The following is a 17,286-nucleotide window of genomic DNA, read 5'->3' as shown; positions in this document are numbered from 1 at the left end:
CTGTTTATTCATTGATTTAAGAAATCCAGCTGCAGTTATGAACAAGCTACTGAGAAAAGGAGCCCAGGCTGGGGACTTGGCTCAAGGCAGGGCTTTTTGCCACTGTGCTCAAATCTGTGCTTGCTTCATTGCAGCCCGGTCCCCACCACCATCACATGCATGATGCAGTCACCGTGCTGATTTCATCACTTCACTCTGCATCACACAACCTTCTGGGAGCAGAAACCCCTTCTACCAAAGTCTCAAGGCTCTGTGACAAAGGAGACAGAGAAACAATCCTGGTCACTGCCTCTTCTCACTGCAATTAGCCTCTGCCACATCATCTTTGTCAGACAGCACCGAATCCCTGATCCACATTGACATAATTGGCTCCTGCAAAAAAACAGCCTGGGTCCTGATGGCATTGGGCAGCTTGATCTGTTTCCCCAAATATGTCAGCATTCCATCAGTTCAGGTTCACTTTAGTTTGGAATAAACCCTAAAATCTTGCTAACCCTTTCTTGTCAAGCTAGTTTTGCATTTATTGCCGAGCTTTGCTGAGACCATGCTGAGCAATTCCAAAAGAGAGACATTTGGGAGCCCTAAACATCCTTAGCTACAACACAGAGGGTCTTCAAAATAAAAAAATGTTGTGGAATCACAGCATGGTTGATACCAGACAGGATGTATGAAGATTGCCTACACCAATGTCCTTCCCAAAAAAGAGACAGCTAGATAAAGTTTACCAGAGTCTTGTCCAATCATCGTTTGAGTATCTCCGAAGCCATAGACACATAACCAGTGTTACAAAGCTTGGCCACCATCAACATAAAGCCATTTTTGTCATGTTTAAATGCCTTCCCTCTCACAATTTATACTCGTGCCTGGAAGTCTGAAGAGGTATAAGATCCACCCTGACTCTTCTCCTGTCCAGGCTGAACTTTCCCCATTCTCTCAGCTTCTGCTCATATGATGGTTTCTTTCAGTAGGCAAGAACCTCACTACTGGAGTGTTTGGCTTCAACCTCTCATGGTTGCTCTTGGATCGTTCTCAAATTGAAATAGGTCATTAGTAGGTGGTATTTTCTTCTCAGTATTCTATACCATAATCAAATCACCATCCAGTCATCCTATTTTAAATAGTTTAGCTCGTTGCTTTCTTTAAGGCTTTCTTACAGCCTTAAACCACAGTCCCACCATGGTTCTCTTCTGAGCTGCCTCCAGTTTTCCAGCTTGCCTGTAAATGTGATGCCATACCCAGGATTTTCCCATGAGGCATCAAATACTGATCACTCACTCCTACTTTCCACACTCATATTTAGGCCAGCAGGAATCTTGTTAGATCTTTTTGCTGAAGATTTGACCACCCCTACTCTCTGCACCTCTTTAGCCATGCAAGGAGCCCATTTGCCTTTTTAACAGGACAGCACAATAAGAACTCATGTAATCTAGTGTATCCTCTGTGACTCAGCAAGTTTTTAGGGGTCTTTTTGTAAGGATGACTTTTATTCCTATGTGCTCCTACCTGATTATGTTTCTCCTGCCGGTAAGAAAATGTATTTTGTTTGAATATACTCAACTTACCAAGTTATCCAGATCCAGGCTTTGAGTGGCCTGTTCCTCTTGCTACCACCCTATTCATGTTTGTGTCATCTATGGGGTTTTACCTGCAGTGGCTTTGTATTTTCTTTAAAATCATGGCTGGAAATATTAATCAGTTTTCATTTAACAACTGATCCCTTCAGAAACCAAACAAAATAACCAAAGAGCATTCCAAGCAGACAATTATTTCTTCTCTCCATTGAAAGTTCTCAATCCACTTGCTCTATATTTTATGGACTTTGCATAGTGCATCTTCTGAATCACTACAACATACTATAATTCTCTTTTTATCAATAGCTCATGCCTTACAAATACTCTGTACCATAATGCTATGAATTTACCTTATCAAACACAACTTTATAATAAAATTGAATATCTCATTCCAAAAAGCCACATTCCTCTTCTGTAATTCTCTATTAACAAGCATCTGTAATAAATTTTCCATTATTTTTCACTGGATAGTTGCCAGCTCCCTGGCCTTTAGATCCATTGGTCTTAAGGCTTCTTCACTTTAAATACAGGAACTGTGTTGGCACCTTAACATTCCTCTGCTATTCTTACAGTGATTAAAGAGCAGTTAAAGCCAAATATCAGCAGGCTGGAATTGAGCAGCATTTATTATGACTTCAAGTAAGGAAAGATTCTAAGAGATGGAAGTAAGCAGAAGAAAACTGCACCTTGGACAGTGTGAGCATAATGCTATTTGGTAAGGTATGCTGGGGAGCTGGAAGGAAGACACAAGGCATAGGTGATGTAAGGAGCAGGAACAGCACAAAATAGCAGTACAGAAGTAATGTTGCTGAGAGAGGAGTGAGCAAAAGGTGTTTACCAGGTGATGGGTAATGTTAGTAGAGTAGTTAAGTAGTGATAAAATGCCAGTGGGTGAGAAGAAGCTGGAAAAAAAGAGCTGGAGGTCGGGGAAGCATAGAAGAAAGAGTGTGTGCAGGAAAGGGTCTGAGATGAAAAAAAAAGATGAGATGCTAGACAGTATAGTGCTGGAACACTGCATTTTTAGAAGTTAGGAAGCCCCTGAGGGTGGAAAATGAGTTGCGAATGTTTCCAGCAAAAGACCAGGTTAAATGGAGGAAGGGATTATTACCAACACCATAATCCTGGGGATTGGAAAGAGGTAGAAAAGTAAGAAGGGCTACTAATCCCTAATTCTCTCTTTGCTACCCTTTTTCAGGATTAAAATGTGCACCTAGGAGGATATTGAGGATTAGGAGAAGTGTGTGTCTAGGAACAGGCTAAAGAAGTGATAGGAAAGGGGAGAAGGAAGGTCTTCTAGAGGTGTAACCAGGCCTCTAAAAGAGCATGAAGGACATTGTCTTAGGACCTGAAGGCAATACAAGGGAAGACATGTGCTTGGGCTGGCATGAGATAACCTCAACTCCATAATCATTCCCCAGCCACATGCTAGGGTCTCCCCAGCCCCTCCACTCCACCAGCCCAAAGCCACCCTCCAAGGGTCCTGGTGTAGGTCTAGGCAGCATTCAGAGATGGCCCCTGCCTTGGACAGCTTGTCCTGAGATGGCTGCAAGTTCTGACATGCTCCCTGCTCTCTGACAGCAGGTGGGTCCCACCAGGCATTTATTATGAGGGAAAAAGAGCCACACAGAGAAACACAAAAGTGCGTATTTTGCTCTATTTTGAGACAAGGCAGGTGCTGCTGCAGCCTAAATAACTCCCTGGAGTTCCTGTGGCTAGGAGACAAGTAGATGCTTCACACACAGACAGTCATTTCCAAGAGAAAGGAGGCTCCAAGCTGTGTTTCAAACTCCATGGAAACACAAAGAGGTGGCGCTGGGCAGCACTGAGTCATGGGATGAAGACCATCAGCTGGGGAAAGAGCTTGACTCTGTGGCAGCAGGGACAGTGCTGCAGAGAAGTTGCTCTCTGTGTCACCATAGCCTCTTCACGGCCAGGCCACCACAGTGCCCCAAACCCTGAAGCCCCTTGCAGGGTGAGACCCTCCTTCCCTCCTGCCATGGGGAGCAGGCTCTAGGACTTCACGGCAGCCTCCTCACTGCGCCCATCCTCCAGCCGCCAAGGGCAGTCGACGTAGCGCAGCACCCCGCTGACAGGGCCACGCTTGGTGGGATCCAGAGCCAGCAGGCTCCGCAGCATCCCGGCAGCCTCGGCTGTCAGGCGCCTCCAGTGCCGGGGCACGTCCTTTTCTAGGCCTGTCTCCTGCCACTGCATGAAGTCCTCAAAGAAAGGGTCCTCTGGCAGGCTCTGCTCCCAGGGGAAGTAGCCGGTCAGCAGGCAGAAAAGCAGCACCCCGAAGGCCCAGGCATCCATGCTGGTGTCGATGGGCACCCCCTGGGCATCAGCAGTGTTGCTCAGCTCGGGGGCAGTGTAGGGGATTACACCGGCCACCAGCTTGAGCTTGGTACCCTTGGGCCGCGTGAGCCCGAAGTCAGTGAGTTTGACGAGGCGGCAGTCGGGGTCGAAGAGCAGCACGTTCTCAGGCTTGATGTCGCGGTACACCAGCCCCCGGCTGTGGATGAACTCCAGCGCGCTCACCAGCTGCTTGGCACACTGCTTTGCGGCCGGCTCAGGGATCCCGTCCTGCGCAGGGAGAGAGACGGGCGGGATGGCACACGGGGCACCTCGGCAGCCCTGCTCTCACCAGAATGCTCTGCACTGGGAAAGACCTTCGCGTTTCTTGCCTTGCAAGCCCACGGCTCCTTCAGTGCTGCAGACCCTAGATGGACCCACAGCCCATTGCCTTCACCTCCCTCCCTCTGACCCAGCCAGCCTTCAGAGGGGCCAAATGCTACAGCCCCAGTCCCCATGGCCTTGTAGCAACACTCACGCGGGGTTTGATGATAGAGATGAGGTCTTTGTGCAGCGCTGGTTCGTAGAGGAAACCATAGTATTGGCTGGACTCGATGGCAATTCCAAACATGCTGATGATGGCAGGGTGGGTGGCTAGGGACAGTGCTACACAATATTCATACAGGAAGGTGTGCAGCTTTGTACTGGCTTTGGGTAGCAGCTTGAGAGCCATAGGAGTCCCTGGGGATGGGAAGAGTGGGTTAGACTCCTCTGAAACTCACTCACACCAAGGCAGGACAGAGCAGCCACAGATCCGGGCAGTCACAGCCACAGGGAGGTCTCTAGTCCAAAGTTTGTGAGGGTATACCCTGTGGACACCAGGTCTGGGAACAGGCAATGCCACTGGTATGACTTTGGAGCCCTGGGCACACGCAAGAGCCCTGGGCAGAGTAGGGACATTCAGGAATGTGGACTCATCAGTCTGAGCTGGGACTGCTGGGGAAGAGCAGTGTCAGGGCACTCATATGGCCCACCCTTCATTCATTCATTCACACCCTCTGTCCATGGGCCTTAGGGCACCACTTCAGCCCAGGCTTGGGGCTCCACTCCCTGACTGAGCCCTGGGGTGGGACTGCTGTTTCCATCTATATCACATCTGTGCTGGTGCCTATCTGTGAACTCTCTTGATCCTGACTTGTGGATTAACTTCCCAGCCTGACCTTGCTCCTGTCTCATCACTATAATCTTGCCAGATGTTCTGGGCTGTCCCCTGGCATCACCTGCTCCCTGGCTGCATGTAATGGGATGGTTCCTGGCTGGGGAGGTCCCCATCCTGTTGGTCTCCCTGGGAATCCTCCCAGCCATGCCTGGTTCCTGGCCACGAGGTGCCACCAGCCCACCCCATGCCCTGTGCCTCGGTGAGTGGAGAGGAGACAAGGCACAATAGTTCATAGGGCGCAGTTAGTGCCTTACCTCTCTGCCTGTGGGTCACCAGCATCACGTGGCCATACTTGCCCCTGCCCAGCTCCCGAATAACCTCATAGTGCTCAGCCACCTCAGCGCGCACCAGGCTCTGAGCAGTGATCTCCAGGAGCTCCTCTAGCTTGGTAGGTGCTGCTCTCCCCACTGCTGCTGCAGTCACAGCTGAGCTCTCGGCCATCACTGAGTGCTGCAGAAACACCACCGCTGGAGTCAGGAACAACAGAGCATGCACAGGGAAAGCCAATCGGACACGCGGCACAACCATGCCATGGCAGGGCATATTTCTGCCACTTGGAGCCTGAGCACTCCTGCTGCTGTGCTTGAGTTGAACTTGCACTTTTATATAGAACATCTCTGGGGAAAGCCCCTCCTCATAGAAAAGGTTTCTGTATTGAAGGGAGCCTCCTTCAGTCCTCTAATCCTTTTGCCCAATATTAGACAACAGGCAAAACATTAGCAGAATCCCAGATTTTCAAGCATGACCCAGCCACCCACCTTAGCTTACTGCAGCAGGACCTTGTCTCTCTGCTCAGAATCCCACCTCTACTGCTTATAGAAGAAAGTCCTTGAGGTAGCAGCTGAGACAGACCTGTCCCTTAGGCAGAGGCACAGCTAGCACATGAAAAAAAGGCAGAGGGCCCTGAGGAAGGCAAAGGGAGCTCAGTACCTCACATGCCTGATGACATTTTTGACCAAAAGTCACTCATCTGTGCAGCCTTATACAGGAAGTAAGCTAGAACATCAATGGCATTTTGAGCTGTAGCCAGCTGCTTCAGACCTATTTCAGAGAAGTGTATTTTCACTTTCCCAAGAGAGTTACAATGCAGCATTTTAAGGCCTCTGTGTCAGCACTCTCTGCCTGTCTACCTCCTTGTGCTCTGAACAAGGCACCTTGGGCCTGGGAGTCCCTCCTGGTTTTGGAGCAAGGTCACATGATGGTCAAGGCCAGAAGGTACTTCTGGAGACCACCTACTGCAACCTCCTGCTCAGAGGAGGGTTAGCTAGAGCACGTTGTCCTGTGCCCAGCCCAGTTTTAAATATCTACAAGGATGGAGACTCCACAGCTGCTGTGGGTAACCAGTTCCAGTGTTCAATCACCTCTGTGGTAAAAAAGATTTTACTTATGCTTAAATAGAAGTTGTGTTTCAGGCCCACTGCCTCTTGTTCTGTCACTCAGTATCATCTGATGCTGTGATACGCCTGGCTGTGTGTTTTTGCAGGTATTCATATGCATTGATCAGAAGCCTTCTCTTCTTGAGGCTAATCAAGTCTTAGCTCTCTTAGCCTCTCCTCCTATGAGAGATATTCCAGTATCTTAACTGTCTTCACAGACTGGATTTTTTCCGGTATGTAAGCATTTCTCTTCTGCAAAGGAACTCCACTGCTGCTAAATCCAGTCATTCTTCAAAATAAAGAAATTTGGAAAAAAGAATTATTTAAACCTGGGAAATCTACAAAAGGGCTGGATTTGTACAGGATCCTGGGACTATTTGTGGGAAGGTTCTCCTTCTCTTCCCTTCTTTCTCTCCTAGACTGCATTTCTAAATCTTATCCAATTCAGAAGTGCCAAGTAAATGGCCCTACTTTTCTGTAAAGGCTTTGGCTTGCTGTGAGAGTCAACAGCAGTCAAATTTAGTACAGTCAGTAGGGAGTACAACAATGAACAAATGTTTGCATGGGAGGGAATAAATGGAAGGCTGGGGAGAACTCTGGGAAAGAGTGTCTGGGAAGTATTTTAGAGATTTTGCTTTGATGTCCTCCTGTTTGCTCCCCAGCCAACAGGGCTTGTGAAATTCCAGACAGCAAGGGCATCTCAGAACCCACAAATGGACCCACCCTGCCAAAATATTTCCAAACTGGTGCTTCCACATTTAGGTGTTATAGAGAGAAAAATTTAAGTTGAATATAGAGAAAACACCTAAAATGTAATAGACCTGGGAAAGGCATAGATATTAGATAAGCTAAAGCCACATTAAATAGTGGAGTGGAACAATAGGAGAGATGTCCACTTGTCATTTGAAGAACACATTATATGAGTATTTGTGGAAAAAAATATCAAAATAGCTTTTCTGTGAGGCAGTGTTTCTTCTATATCAAATTCATGGTCATATACAAGTTCTTGTCAGAAAATGGTTCAGAGTCTTCTTAGATAGCTGAAAATCTCAAACGTGAGTCAGGTAAAATTTCTTCCATTGTACGCTGGCCACTTGTTACTGCTATTTAGCCCAAAGGTTAGAATCTTCCTGTTGCATCAACTCTACGTATTATTCAATAGTTATGTACTTTTTAGATAGATATTAATTAATGTTTTATTTGTATTCCATTATTTATAACATGATTCATCCATTTCATTAGGTGCATTACTTCTCTCCTATTTACTATGCAAACACTTGCTTTTGTGAGTGGGAGGATATGTTTTTCTGTATATCCTTGGTTCTCAGTTCACTTCAGGGAGTCAAAACATTTCAGTCCATAAGCTTTTGCAATAAAAAAACCCAAAACCACCCAAATCCCAAAAACTCTTGTATTCTTCCACTCCACAGTTCAAGTGAACTGCAATATAGCTGGAATAGATCCATACTTCCATCTGTGGCCCCAATAGCATGGGAGGGAAAATGGTGCAGGCTCAGAGGAGAGCACTAAAGTGAATGAGCCAGCTTGGAAGAACAGATCATCAAGAGGATATGGGTAAAGTTTCTTGAGGGCCTGTGACCTGTGGGTCTGATCAGGGCTCCTTATGAAGGAAGCCCCAGCTGCAGTCACTCCAGAACAGTTTGCAGACTTTGGCCCTTGCTGCCCTTGAAGTCATTAATTGCAAGACAAAGTCCATACTTGAGAAAATAGCCGGCGTTGTCAGGTCTTTCTTTGAGATGCCACTGCGACTAGCTAGGAAGGTAAGTGAGGATCCAGTCTGGGTCACTGCTGAGTAAAGTGTGCCTGGGTGATCTGCACTACTTCTGATACCTTCTAAAGTGTCATTTTCCCTGTGCAGATTGACAAGCACTGAGGAGAAGGTCTCAAGGGCCCTGACCAGGATGCATTCACCATTTGGCTGTGCTGTATTGAAGGCAGCAGGCAGAGTCCTATTCAAAACTGTTCTTTCCTCCACTATTCTTTCTGTGCTTCACCCCTGCTAGAGGTCTTATTTCCAGCCTGCTGACTTGTGAGAAACTGTAATTCCTCAAAAGAATCTCTAATTACAGCAGCAAAAAGCTCACATCCTTTACACCATCACAGGATACTTCTGAACCACCTGAGAAGCTGAGGGGGATCTAGCCTATGGAGATACAATGTCCTAGTCCAGGTAATGTTATTCTGGTTCTTCAACCAAAATGATTAATGTATTTAGTGCAGAAAAGCACTTCATACATGTCAAAAGCCAAAGACAGTGTGATCTCTGTACAACAGAGACAGTGCCATGATGACAAAAACACAGAGGTGTTTAGGTTGGATGGGACCTCTTGAGATCATCTAATCCAATTCCCCTGCTCAAGCAACAGCAATTGAAGCATCTTGTCTAGGAAGGTGTTCAGCCAGGTCTTCAATATCTCCACAGATGGAGATTCCCACCAATGATCACTGCTTGGAAGAGTCTGGCTCCCTTTTCTTCATTCCCTCCCAGCAGATATTTATATACACCAATAAGGTCCCCTCTGAGCCTTCTCTTTTGCAAGCTGAAGAGTTTCAGCTGTTTCAGCCTCTTCTCATATCAAAGATACTCGATTAAAAATGGCCTTGAGCATATGGCATGTGGAGTCCACTTTCTTGTCTGACCTTCTGCAGAACCTTAATACAAACCAAATGACAAATAGCATCTGGGGCATCTCTTACAAAAAGTCATTCAGGCTTGATCCAATGACAATTGGTCAATTATAAATGCCAGTGTAAAAATTCTTGCTGTTACACATTTATATGATACCCTAATCTGAATTTACCTAACCTGCCCATGAAGTTCCTCAGATAGAGAAAATAGGTTTTTAATATCTGTTAAATTTCTTGGGACTCTTGGAGGGTTCATATGCACTGTGGTCAGAGGTATGACCACAGGCTATGAGAACACATTTGCAGTTAATTACGTTGACTAAAACTATCAGACTGAAGCTCAGGCTATGCATTTAACCAATGCTTTACTTAGGCTTCACAAAGCACCTGTCACACTGTGCTTCTGTAGTGCCTGCACCAGTTAGCTGAAAAACAGATGTGATGCTTCCAGAAGATGTGGTCACATTTTGAATTGAGAATAAGTATCTCTATGCTCTCTGATCAAGACACCCCTCAGTCTTCTTATTGGTTCAATGCCTTCAAATAACCTTCTGTCTAATTGTCAAACCAAGCTCTCAGATTGTCCAGCCCGATTGTCCAGCTCTCAGATCTGCTTCATGGCCCTGTTCTAAAGCCTCATCATTTTTCTCCTCCCATCCCCCATGTTAAAACCCTGACTGTCTTGGGGAGAATGTCTCCTGTCACACACTCAGCTAGAATTCCCCTCTGCCTCATTCTGTGGCCTCAAGATCTCCTTTTGTGGGAACAACACACAGGCTGTACTACCTTATATTTCCATTATGAGTTCAGAGTTTTTCCCAGTTACTGGGGAATGTTGGGGGAAAAATTCACTTCCTCTTCCTGTCCGTTTACGGGTGCTGCCTACCTGGTTTTTACCTGAATATTTTTGCACCATGTTTAGTAAAGCACATTTTGCTCAAATGGATTTAGTGTACCAAGTAATTCAGATCACTTCATTCTGTTGTTATAAAACTTCTGCTTAGGGGCTGTGCAAGGACCCCACCTGCAAGCACTTCCCACCATCCTCTAAACTGTTGGTTTGAAGCAGTTCTCATGCTGGTATTGGTTCATACAGCACCTGCTAGAAATGTCCCATTCTCTGGTCGTTTCCTGGAAGTTATCTGTACAAATTCATCCTGGCATTGGTCTAAACCAAGAAGCCACACATTTTTAATTAATTTCTGAAAGCCCAGTATATAGTGGAAAATATCATATTTTATTGGTGTTCTTACCTTAAACAATTATTTTTTTTTAAATCCTGACTCTGTTATAATACTTTTACCTTTGTCAATGATCTAGACAAAAACACTGAAATCATCCAGAAAATGTTTGCAAATGGCACAAAAAGGGTTTGGGTAGACAATGCATTGCTTCACAAAACTAGTGCATGCACATACACACATACAAAAGTGTTTCAAAGGACCAAAGAAGTCAGGATTTTAGTCTGGCATTAGATAGGTGACAGGAAAAAAAAGTAATATTAATCAGACACATCTAGATTCTTCATGCTGCTTAATGGGCACTATGTAAATCCAGAAATGTAGATCTGGTACAGCCTCACTTCCCTTGCAGGCTTTAATACATTGGATGATACAGAATGGCAGTAGGAATAATCTGCAGTGATAGAGATGCACATCTTACTGATACAGACACAAGTCTAAGAGCATAACAGTACAAGGGTTACTGATGTTGCAGATTCCACTTTTGCATTCACTTTGCTGAAGAGAATGCCCAAAAATAATTAGACACAGAAAACATCAGCAGTGAGAGGCAAACTAGCATTTTCCAGATGCTAAATTAAGAAGGTAAGCTTCACTGTAAACAAAAAAGAGACAGCTGTTCAGCTTCACGTAGGCTGAGATGATTGTAACAAAAGAAGAGATCTGTTCTGAGGCGATGTGCCTCTTACAGTGAACTCCAGTTTCTGCAGAGGTTCCTACATACAGATGCCGTGAGGCAGTCTGAAATTTAATCTCTGAAAATCAGCTGAGTTAGGGAAGCTGTATTTCTGAAGAGCTGGCCACCTGTTAACAGCTTCTTCTCTACAATTGAGAATATCACACACCAGTGGAATTTGTATTTTTATAATAAATTAATTTTCTCAGTTTGCTCTGCTTTGTATTCTTCTTGAATACAAATGTTTCTTGAAAAGTTAAAAATATACTGATGTTTCTTGAAATGTTAAAAATATATTGATGTGAAGAAAGCCTGGGTAAATTTCCTGAACTCTTCTGGAGGGCAGGTGATAGATCAACAGAACCAGATACTGGATGTTTTCTATCTTTTTAATGATACTGGTGAGCCCACAGTTCAGCAAGCTAGCATTGGTGTCCCCAGTTTGACAGAAAAAGGACCAGAGAAAGTCATGACAATGACAACAGGGTTGAAAATTACAGGGGAAACTTCCAGGGGAGCTGTCTTTATAGCTTATCAAACAGATAGTGAAGAAGTTACTCATCACCTGTATGTACCTTCCCAAGTACTGGAATTTCACTAAAAAGGGCTCTCCCAATTAGGTAGAAGCATTATAATAAAACCAACAGAAGACGCTGAAGTGAGGCCACTTCAGACCTCTGTTGTGGTGCAGATTTTGTGAAGAAGGATATTTGCCCCTAAAAGTCTCATCAAACAATATGGAAGGATATCCTTCCATCCCCCTAACTTTTGGCTCAAGAATGGCACTTTTTTTCCTAAAAGGTCCACTCTGGTGCAAACCACGTTTAATACGACAAGGGATAAGAACAGATTATCGCAATGTTTGCTTCTGGCCTTATTACTGGTAGATTTATGAACTTCTTTCTAAAACTCGTCAGCAGGCTAGTGCTTAATCTCGCTGCCGAGCATGGCATGACTGTCCCGGTTGCAGAACTGTGTATTGCTGTTCTGGGGCAGAGACACTCAGCAGCCTCCCCGGAGAGCCCCGTAAGCCTCTCCACAGCACGCAGCACACCACAACCACTGCACAGCAGCCTCCTCGGACAGAAACCGGCAGCAATCCCACTGGGACCAAGCCACATCACCCCTTTCTCCCAGCCAACCCGCCAGTACGGCAGCACCATGCGGCCGGACACGAGTGGACGCAAAGCAGCCTCCCAGGGCAAAGCCACCAACGAGCTCTCCATCAGCCCGCTGTGGGAAATGGGCGCGCTCCGCATTGTGCCGGCACACCACTCTCAAGCCTCCAAAACCAGATTGAGAGGGGTGGGTGCCCTTTTATATGCCTGTCCAGTGTCTTTCATCCTGCCACCGCTGCAACTTCCCTTCCCACTCTCCTTTCCCGCCTGTACTAAGCCTCTCACCTTCTCCAGCAGCGCAGGACAGCCAGCCAGCCGCGACTGCCGCGCTCCCCTCGCCGCAGCCGCCGGGCTCAGCCTGCGCCAGCAGCCGGAGGGGGCTGCCAGGCGCTACGGGGCCAAGCGTAACGCTCCGCCCCGTCCCCATGGCTCTGGACCTGGGGGCACACTGCCTCCCCGCTGAAGGTGACCTTCGGAAGGGAAGAAAAGAGGGGGAAAGGGGGGAGGAAAGGACTATCCATCTACCGTCTTAATGGAGAGGGATGTGTTTCAGAAGTCGGGGTGGGATTGTTTCTGCTCTAGCCATAGCATTGTAAACCCACAGGGACCATTGGCAGACCCGCCTTGTTCAGCTCTTTGCTCCAGCTGAGGGAGCAAAGCAGCTCCCTGGGCTGGAACGTGGTCCTTGCTCTGGGGCTGTGCCAAGTAAGAATCCGTTCCTGATGGAAGCGATCAGAACAACCGTGGACTGCCAGTGCTTGTCCTTGGCTACCAAAGGTGCCCGTGCCAGTGAGCATCAGAGACCAGGCACAAACCATGGCTGGTTCAACGACCCCTCTTCAGGCCCAGTGGGTCAGGGTCCTCACACACACCAGGGCTGCAGAGCGTGATGGTGAGGCTGAAATTATTAATGATAACTACGATGACTTGCAAGCATTTCACCTGTTCTCAGTACCTGACCCCAGAGTATACTCCTGTGCCAAGGTCTTCCTTCTTCCACTTGAGCATGGAGATGAAAACATCTCCTGGGTGCGTGGACACCATGCAGGTCCTATATCTTGGCTCTTAAACACTGGTTTTTTTCTCTCAAGGAAGTGGATCAGTTTGTGTATCTGAAGCAGTGGTGCATGCAGCTGTGACACAGGTGTGTCACAGCACTGGCCTCCCTGTTCCCTAGAGCCAGAGCCATGCTGGACACTTGTAGTGATGAGCCTCAGCACTCCCTGGCAGAGAACTGGGAGGAAGACTGGGAGAGGTGAAAGACAGTCTAAGAAAGGAAAGAAGAGCAGCCCCCATAAACATAAGTACTCTGGGTCTCCAGCACAGGCCTGAACCTTTCCACATGATCTCAGAAGGGAAAATAACTGTGTGAAGGGCTGTCACTCAGTGCTTTGCCCCACACGGGCAGCGAGGTGAAATGAACTGGTCTGCCCATACAGGCCTGTGAAGAGCCAGTGTGCTGCCACTCAGAGATGGTGCAAATCAGAGGGCAAGAAGAGTAGCACAGTCAGGCTCCCAGCTGTCCTTGTGCTTCTGGATAAGAGGTGGGGTGTGAGATTGTTGTACTGATGACCCAAAGGTCTTGTGCCATTCAAGGCTGCTCCTTCACACCCATTCTGGAAGGTGTGACTGGTAACAGCCTTCATGTGCAAAGTCCCTACAGGCGGGAACATTACAGCTAAGGGTGATGTGAATGTACTGAAGAAATATATCCAACATCCAAGAACTCAGCACTGGGATAAATGGGGTAGTGTAGCCACTGCTCTCCGGGAACAGGGACCCTGTATAACCTATAGTCTTCTGGTGCAAAGTGTGAGACTGTTGCCTCTGCTTGAGAGACAAGCGAGAACTGAAGAATGTCCCTGGGGACTTGCTACAATTTACAGTTACAATGTAATGCTGGGAAAGCAGCCCAGGTTCCCTGACTCCCCCAGTCCCTCTCTCCTTCTCTCCAATCACGATCTTATACATGCTTCCAAATATAGGAACCAAATACAGTAGCCTTCCTTATTTTCCAGTTAATTTTTGAGAGACAGAATCCCTACATTATCTATTTCTATTGAGATGGGCACCTGCTGAGGGGTTTGGTTTAGAGGAGACACCTCTTCCACAGCTGTACCTGGAGTGCACTGACAAGTAGCAATTTTGCTGAGGGCTTGCCCCTGATCTGCCATTCATCTGACGCTACATCTGCAGGGCTTGTCCTGCATTCCTCATTAACAGGGAATATGTCACGTACCGTGTATCACATGTGTGTTTGAGAATCCCTGACCTCCATTCCCTGAGCACTGGGCACAGGACAGCTGTTGGAGGCCCTAGGGCTGCAGCACGACTAATGAAGTCCACACCGGTGCATTTCAGGACCTCCGTAATTTAACACCTACACCTCTCTCACCAACGCTGCACACATTTTGTCCCGCTGGCCACCAAGATGTTGGTCAAAGTCAACACTTACAGAATATGGAAATATGATGTAACCAGAATTGCCTTCATGTCTTGGAAAGTTTGATCCCAGGCTATGGAGGAGGTAGAACTGGGAAGGAGAGAGAGGTGTGGGGGAGGTGTTTTTTTAAGGTCTTTACTTCTCATGATCCTGCTCTGATTTTTTTAGCAATAAATTCTATTACTATCTCTAATTTAAGCCTCTTTTGCCTGTGACAGTATTGGTGAGTGATCTCTCCTGGTCCTTATCTCAACCCAGGAACCTTTTGTTATATTTTCTCTCCCCTGTCCAGTGGTGGAGGGGGAGTGATAGAGAGGTTTCGGTGGGTGTCTGACATCCAGCGAGGGTCAACCCACTACAGTGACACACACAAGCATTGGGGATGGCCTCTGATATGTAACAAATACTGTATGAAAATGCATCCCTTTCCTCCTCCGAATTATGGTTGGTTTAGCATGATGAATATCCTGTCTCTTGCATGTCTGGCTCAGAATAGGCAGCACAAAGAAAAATAACAGAACATTAACATTTCCAAGAGCCAGACATGGCAGCCAGTGTCATAAAGTCATAGCAGTGACAACTGCATGAGGAACAGCAGGACTGAAGTAGCTACAGTAAAGGGACATAATCAAGAAGGGCTCTCCTTTCCATCCTTCTTTCTCTTCCCTTATCACTCATTCTCAGCGTACACAGAGCAGGCTGTTTCACTCACATCAGAACAGCAGCAGTTCTTCAAGCACAGCCATATACAGCCCTAAAGGATCAGGTTTGATCACTTAATAGAGAGTCCTCTATAGTCATGTGATGCCAGATGTATGGTTGCAAAGGAACACTGCCCTTCCAAAGAGAAATCCACCATCCTCCAGCAAGTACCCTAAGAACCATGGAGGGAACTAGCTGTCCCAACACACTTTCAGCAGGACACAGTTTCTCAAGTGTGAACCCTTTTTCACAATATCCCTGGCTGATGACTCTGATCATTTCCACAGGAGTTGGGTGAGGAGGTCTGTACTCCTGTTTCAGAGTTACCCAGCCCCATAGGGCTCTTTAATTCCTGTTCTATATTATCAGAGGCACCAATAGCATCTAGGGGAATGGAAGATCTGATGCCATTTCAACCCAACAGAGCACTCTTTGGAGGTGTGGAGGCTTATCAGCAGGGGTATGTGTGAGAGAAATTTGCTGAAATATGAACATCAGGCTCTTTTAGAACGGCCTAAAATGTCATTGCTCTTTTAATGCTGAAGTCTATGGCAATGCTCAGTTTGTCTCTGTATTTTCAAACTGACCACAAGCATTTACTCAGAACATTTCTGATAGCAGCTTTCCAGAGCAGTCCCAGTCCCTTAGTTTCCAGCATTAAATTTTGCTCGGCCTTTTTCAGATCCAGTTTTGTGCCCGGCACTGGGGTGGGAATCACTCTCTGAGTTTCCCCACTGCCCTTCTGCTTCTTCTGTTAATAATTCTGTGAGCTGCCAACAGTTTCCTCCCCCCCAGCCTCAGCAGACAGGCAGGCAAGCCAATCTGCAGGGTACTACAAGGTGGGGCCCTGAGCTCTCCTTGGCACAGGCAGGGTGCTCAGAGGAGTCCACCAGCTGCACAGACCATTTGCGCTCTGAGGTCATTCAGTGCTACCCCATCACTGAGGAATCTGCTGGCTGCCTTCCTGACAATGCCGTACAATGTCCCACCTCACTTTCCAGCTAACACAACAGTCATGCTGAGCCTGGGCCCTGCTCCCCAGAAGTGCTTCCCAGCTATGTTCCCCATCTTTGTCAATACCCCTCACACCTGAAAGCTCTGGTCACCCACTGAACATGGCATATGCTTCAAAGCATTCTGCTCAGCCCCACTTCAACCTACTCCCTCCATGCTGCTGCTAGGTGCATTGTGGGCAGAATGAATGCAAGAGGCAGTGCTAATCCAATGGAATCCATGAGCACTGATGCCAGTGCCTCAGAGCAATGCTGGGGCAGTGCCCTTCCAACCCAGCACAGGGACAGGGATCCACAACTGCTGTATTTTTAACCTTCTCCATCTCTCCCATCCTGTCCTCCAGGGCTTAAAACAATATAAAATATCCAGTAACCATGGTGTACATCAGCCTTCTGCTTGAGACTTAATGACTTATTTGTGACCACAGGTACAGCTAGGGACTGTTCAGGAGGCAACTCAGCTTGCAGCTCCCACCTAGCCTGGTAAGATGGTGCCATTGCAGGAAGCTGAGTTGGCCGGGGCTCCAGATGGCTTGGTGACAGATACTGGGAAGGGAAGAGTTGTAGTGAAAAAAGGCTGGACTTGCAGAAGAGTGGGACTCAGGGCAGGGACAACATGTTTTACTGGGAAAGCTTTCTTCTGTCAGGGCAGAGAGGTAGTCCAACTGCTCCTAAGCATCTGGGATCCAGAAGACAAGGGAGAAAAAGCTGGCAGGAAAAGGTCTCTCCAGCCAAGTCTTGTCCCAGTTTGCTACAGGGTGAGAGCAGGCAGGCCCAGGGAGAGACTCAGGTTCCTCTGATCATCAGATGAGCTTGTGGTGGCAAAGCAGATCCAAGGTCTTGCTGAGAAACTGGTTTGCAGGTCAATGTCAATCCTGGTGGTGGCAGTCAGTGCCAGTGATTGCCAGGCAGGTATGAGGTCAAGCCAGGAAGCCTGGGTTAAGACAAGGAAGTCATGCCAGGGTTCAGACAAACAGTGAATACAGCCA

The 17,286-nt window shown here is 47.1% G+C and overlaps 1 protein-coding gene across 1 annotated transcript; it reads right to left on the bottom strand.

The window, feature by feature from the left end:
* Positions 1-2,872: 2,872 nt before the first annotated feature.
* On the bottom strand, positions 2,873-12,660 carry LOC125335322 (serine/threonine-protein kinase SBK2-like). The gene is given in 6 exon segments (XM_048322851.1): positions 2,873-4,151; positions 4,399-4,601; positions 5,334-5,529; positions 12,425-12,517; positions 12,519-12,644; positions 12,646-12,660. Coding segments are annotated over 6 exon segments (1,203 nt in total). The 3' UTR covers positions 2,873-3,581.
* Between the last annotated feature and the right edge of the window lie 4,626 nt (positions 12,661-17,286).

Source organism: Corvus hawaiiensis, chromosome 1, assembly GCF_020740725.1.
Source record: "Corvus hawaiiensis isolate bCorHaw1 chromosome 1, bCorHaw1.pri.cur, whole genome shotgun sequence".
Lineage (NCBI taxonomy): Eukaryota > Metazoa > Chordata > Aves > Passeriformes > Corvidae > Corvus > Corvus hawaiiensis.
The sequence above is the reverse complement of the archived record's forward strand: the minus strand, read 5'-3'. Positions and strand labels throughout refer to the sequence as shown.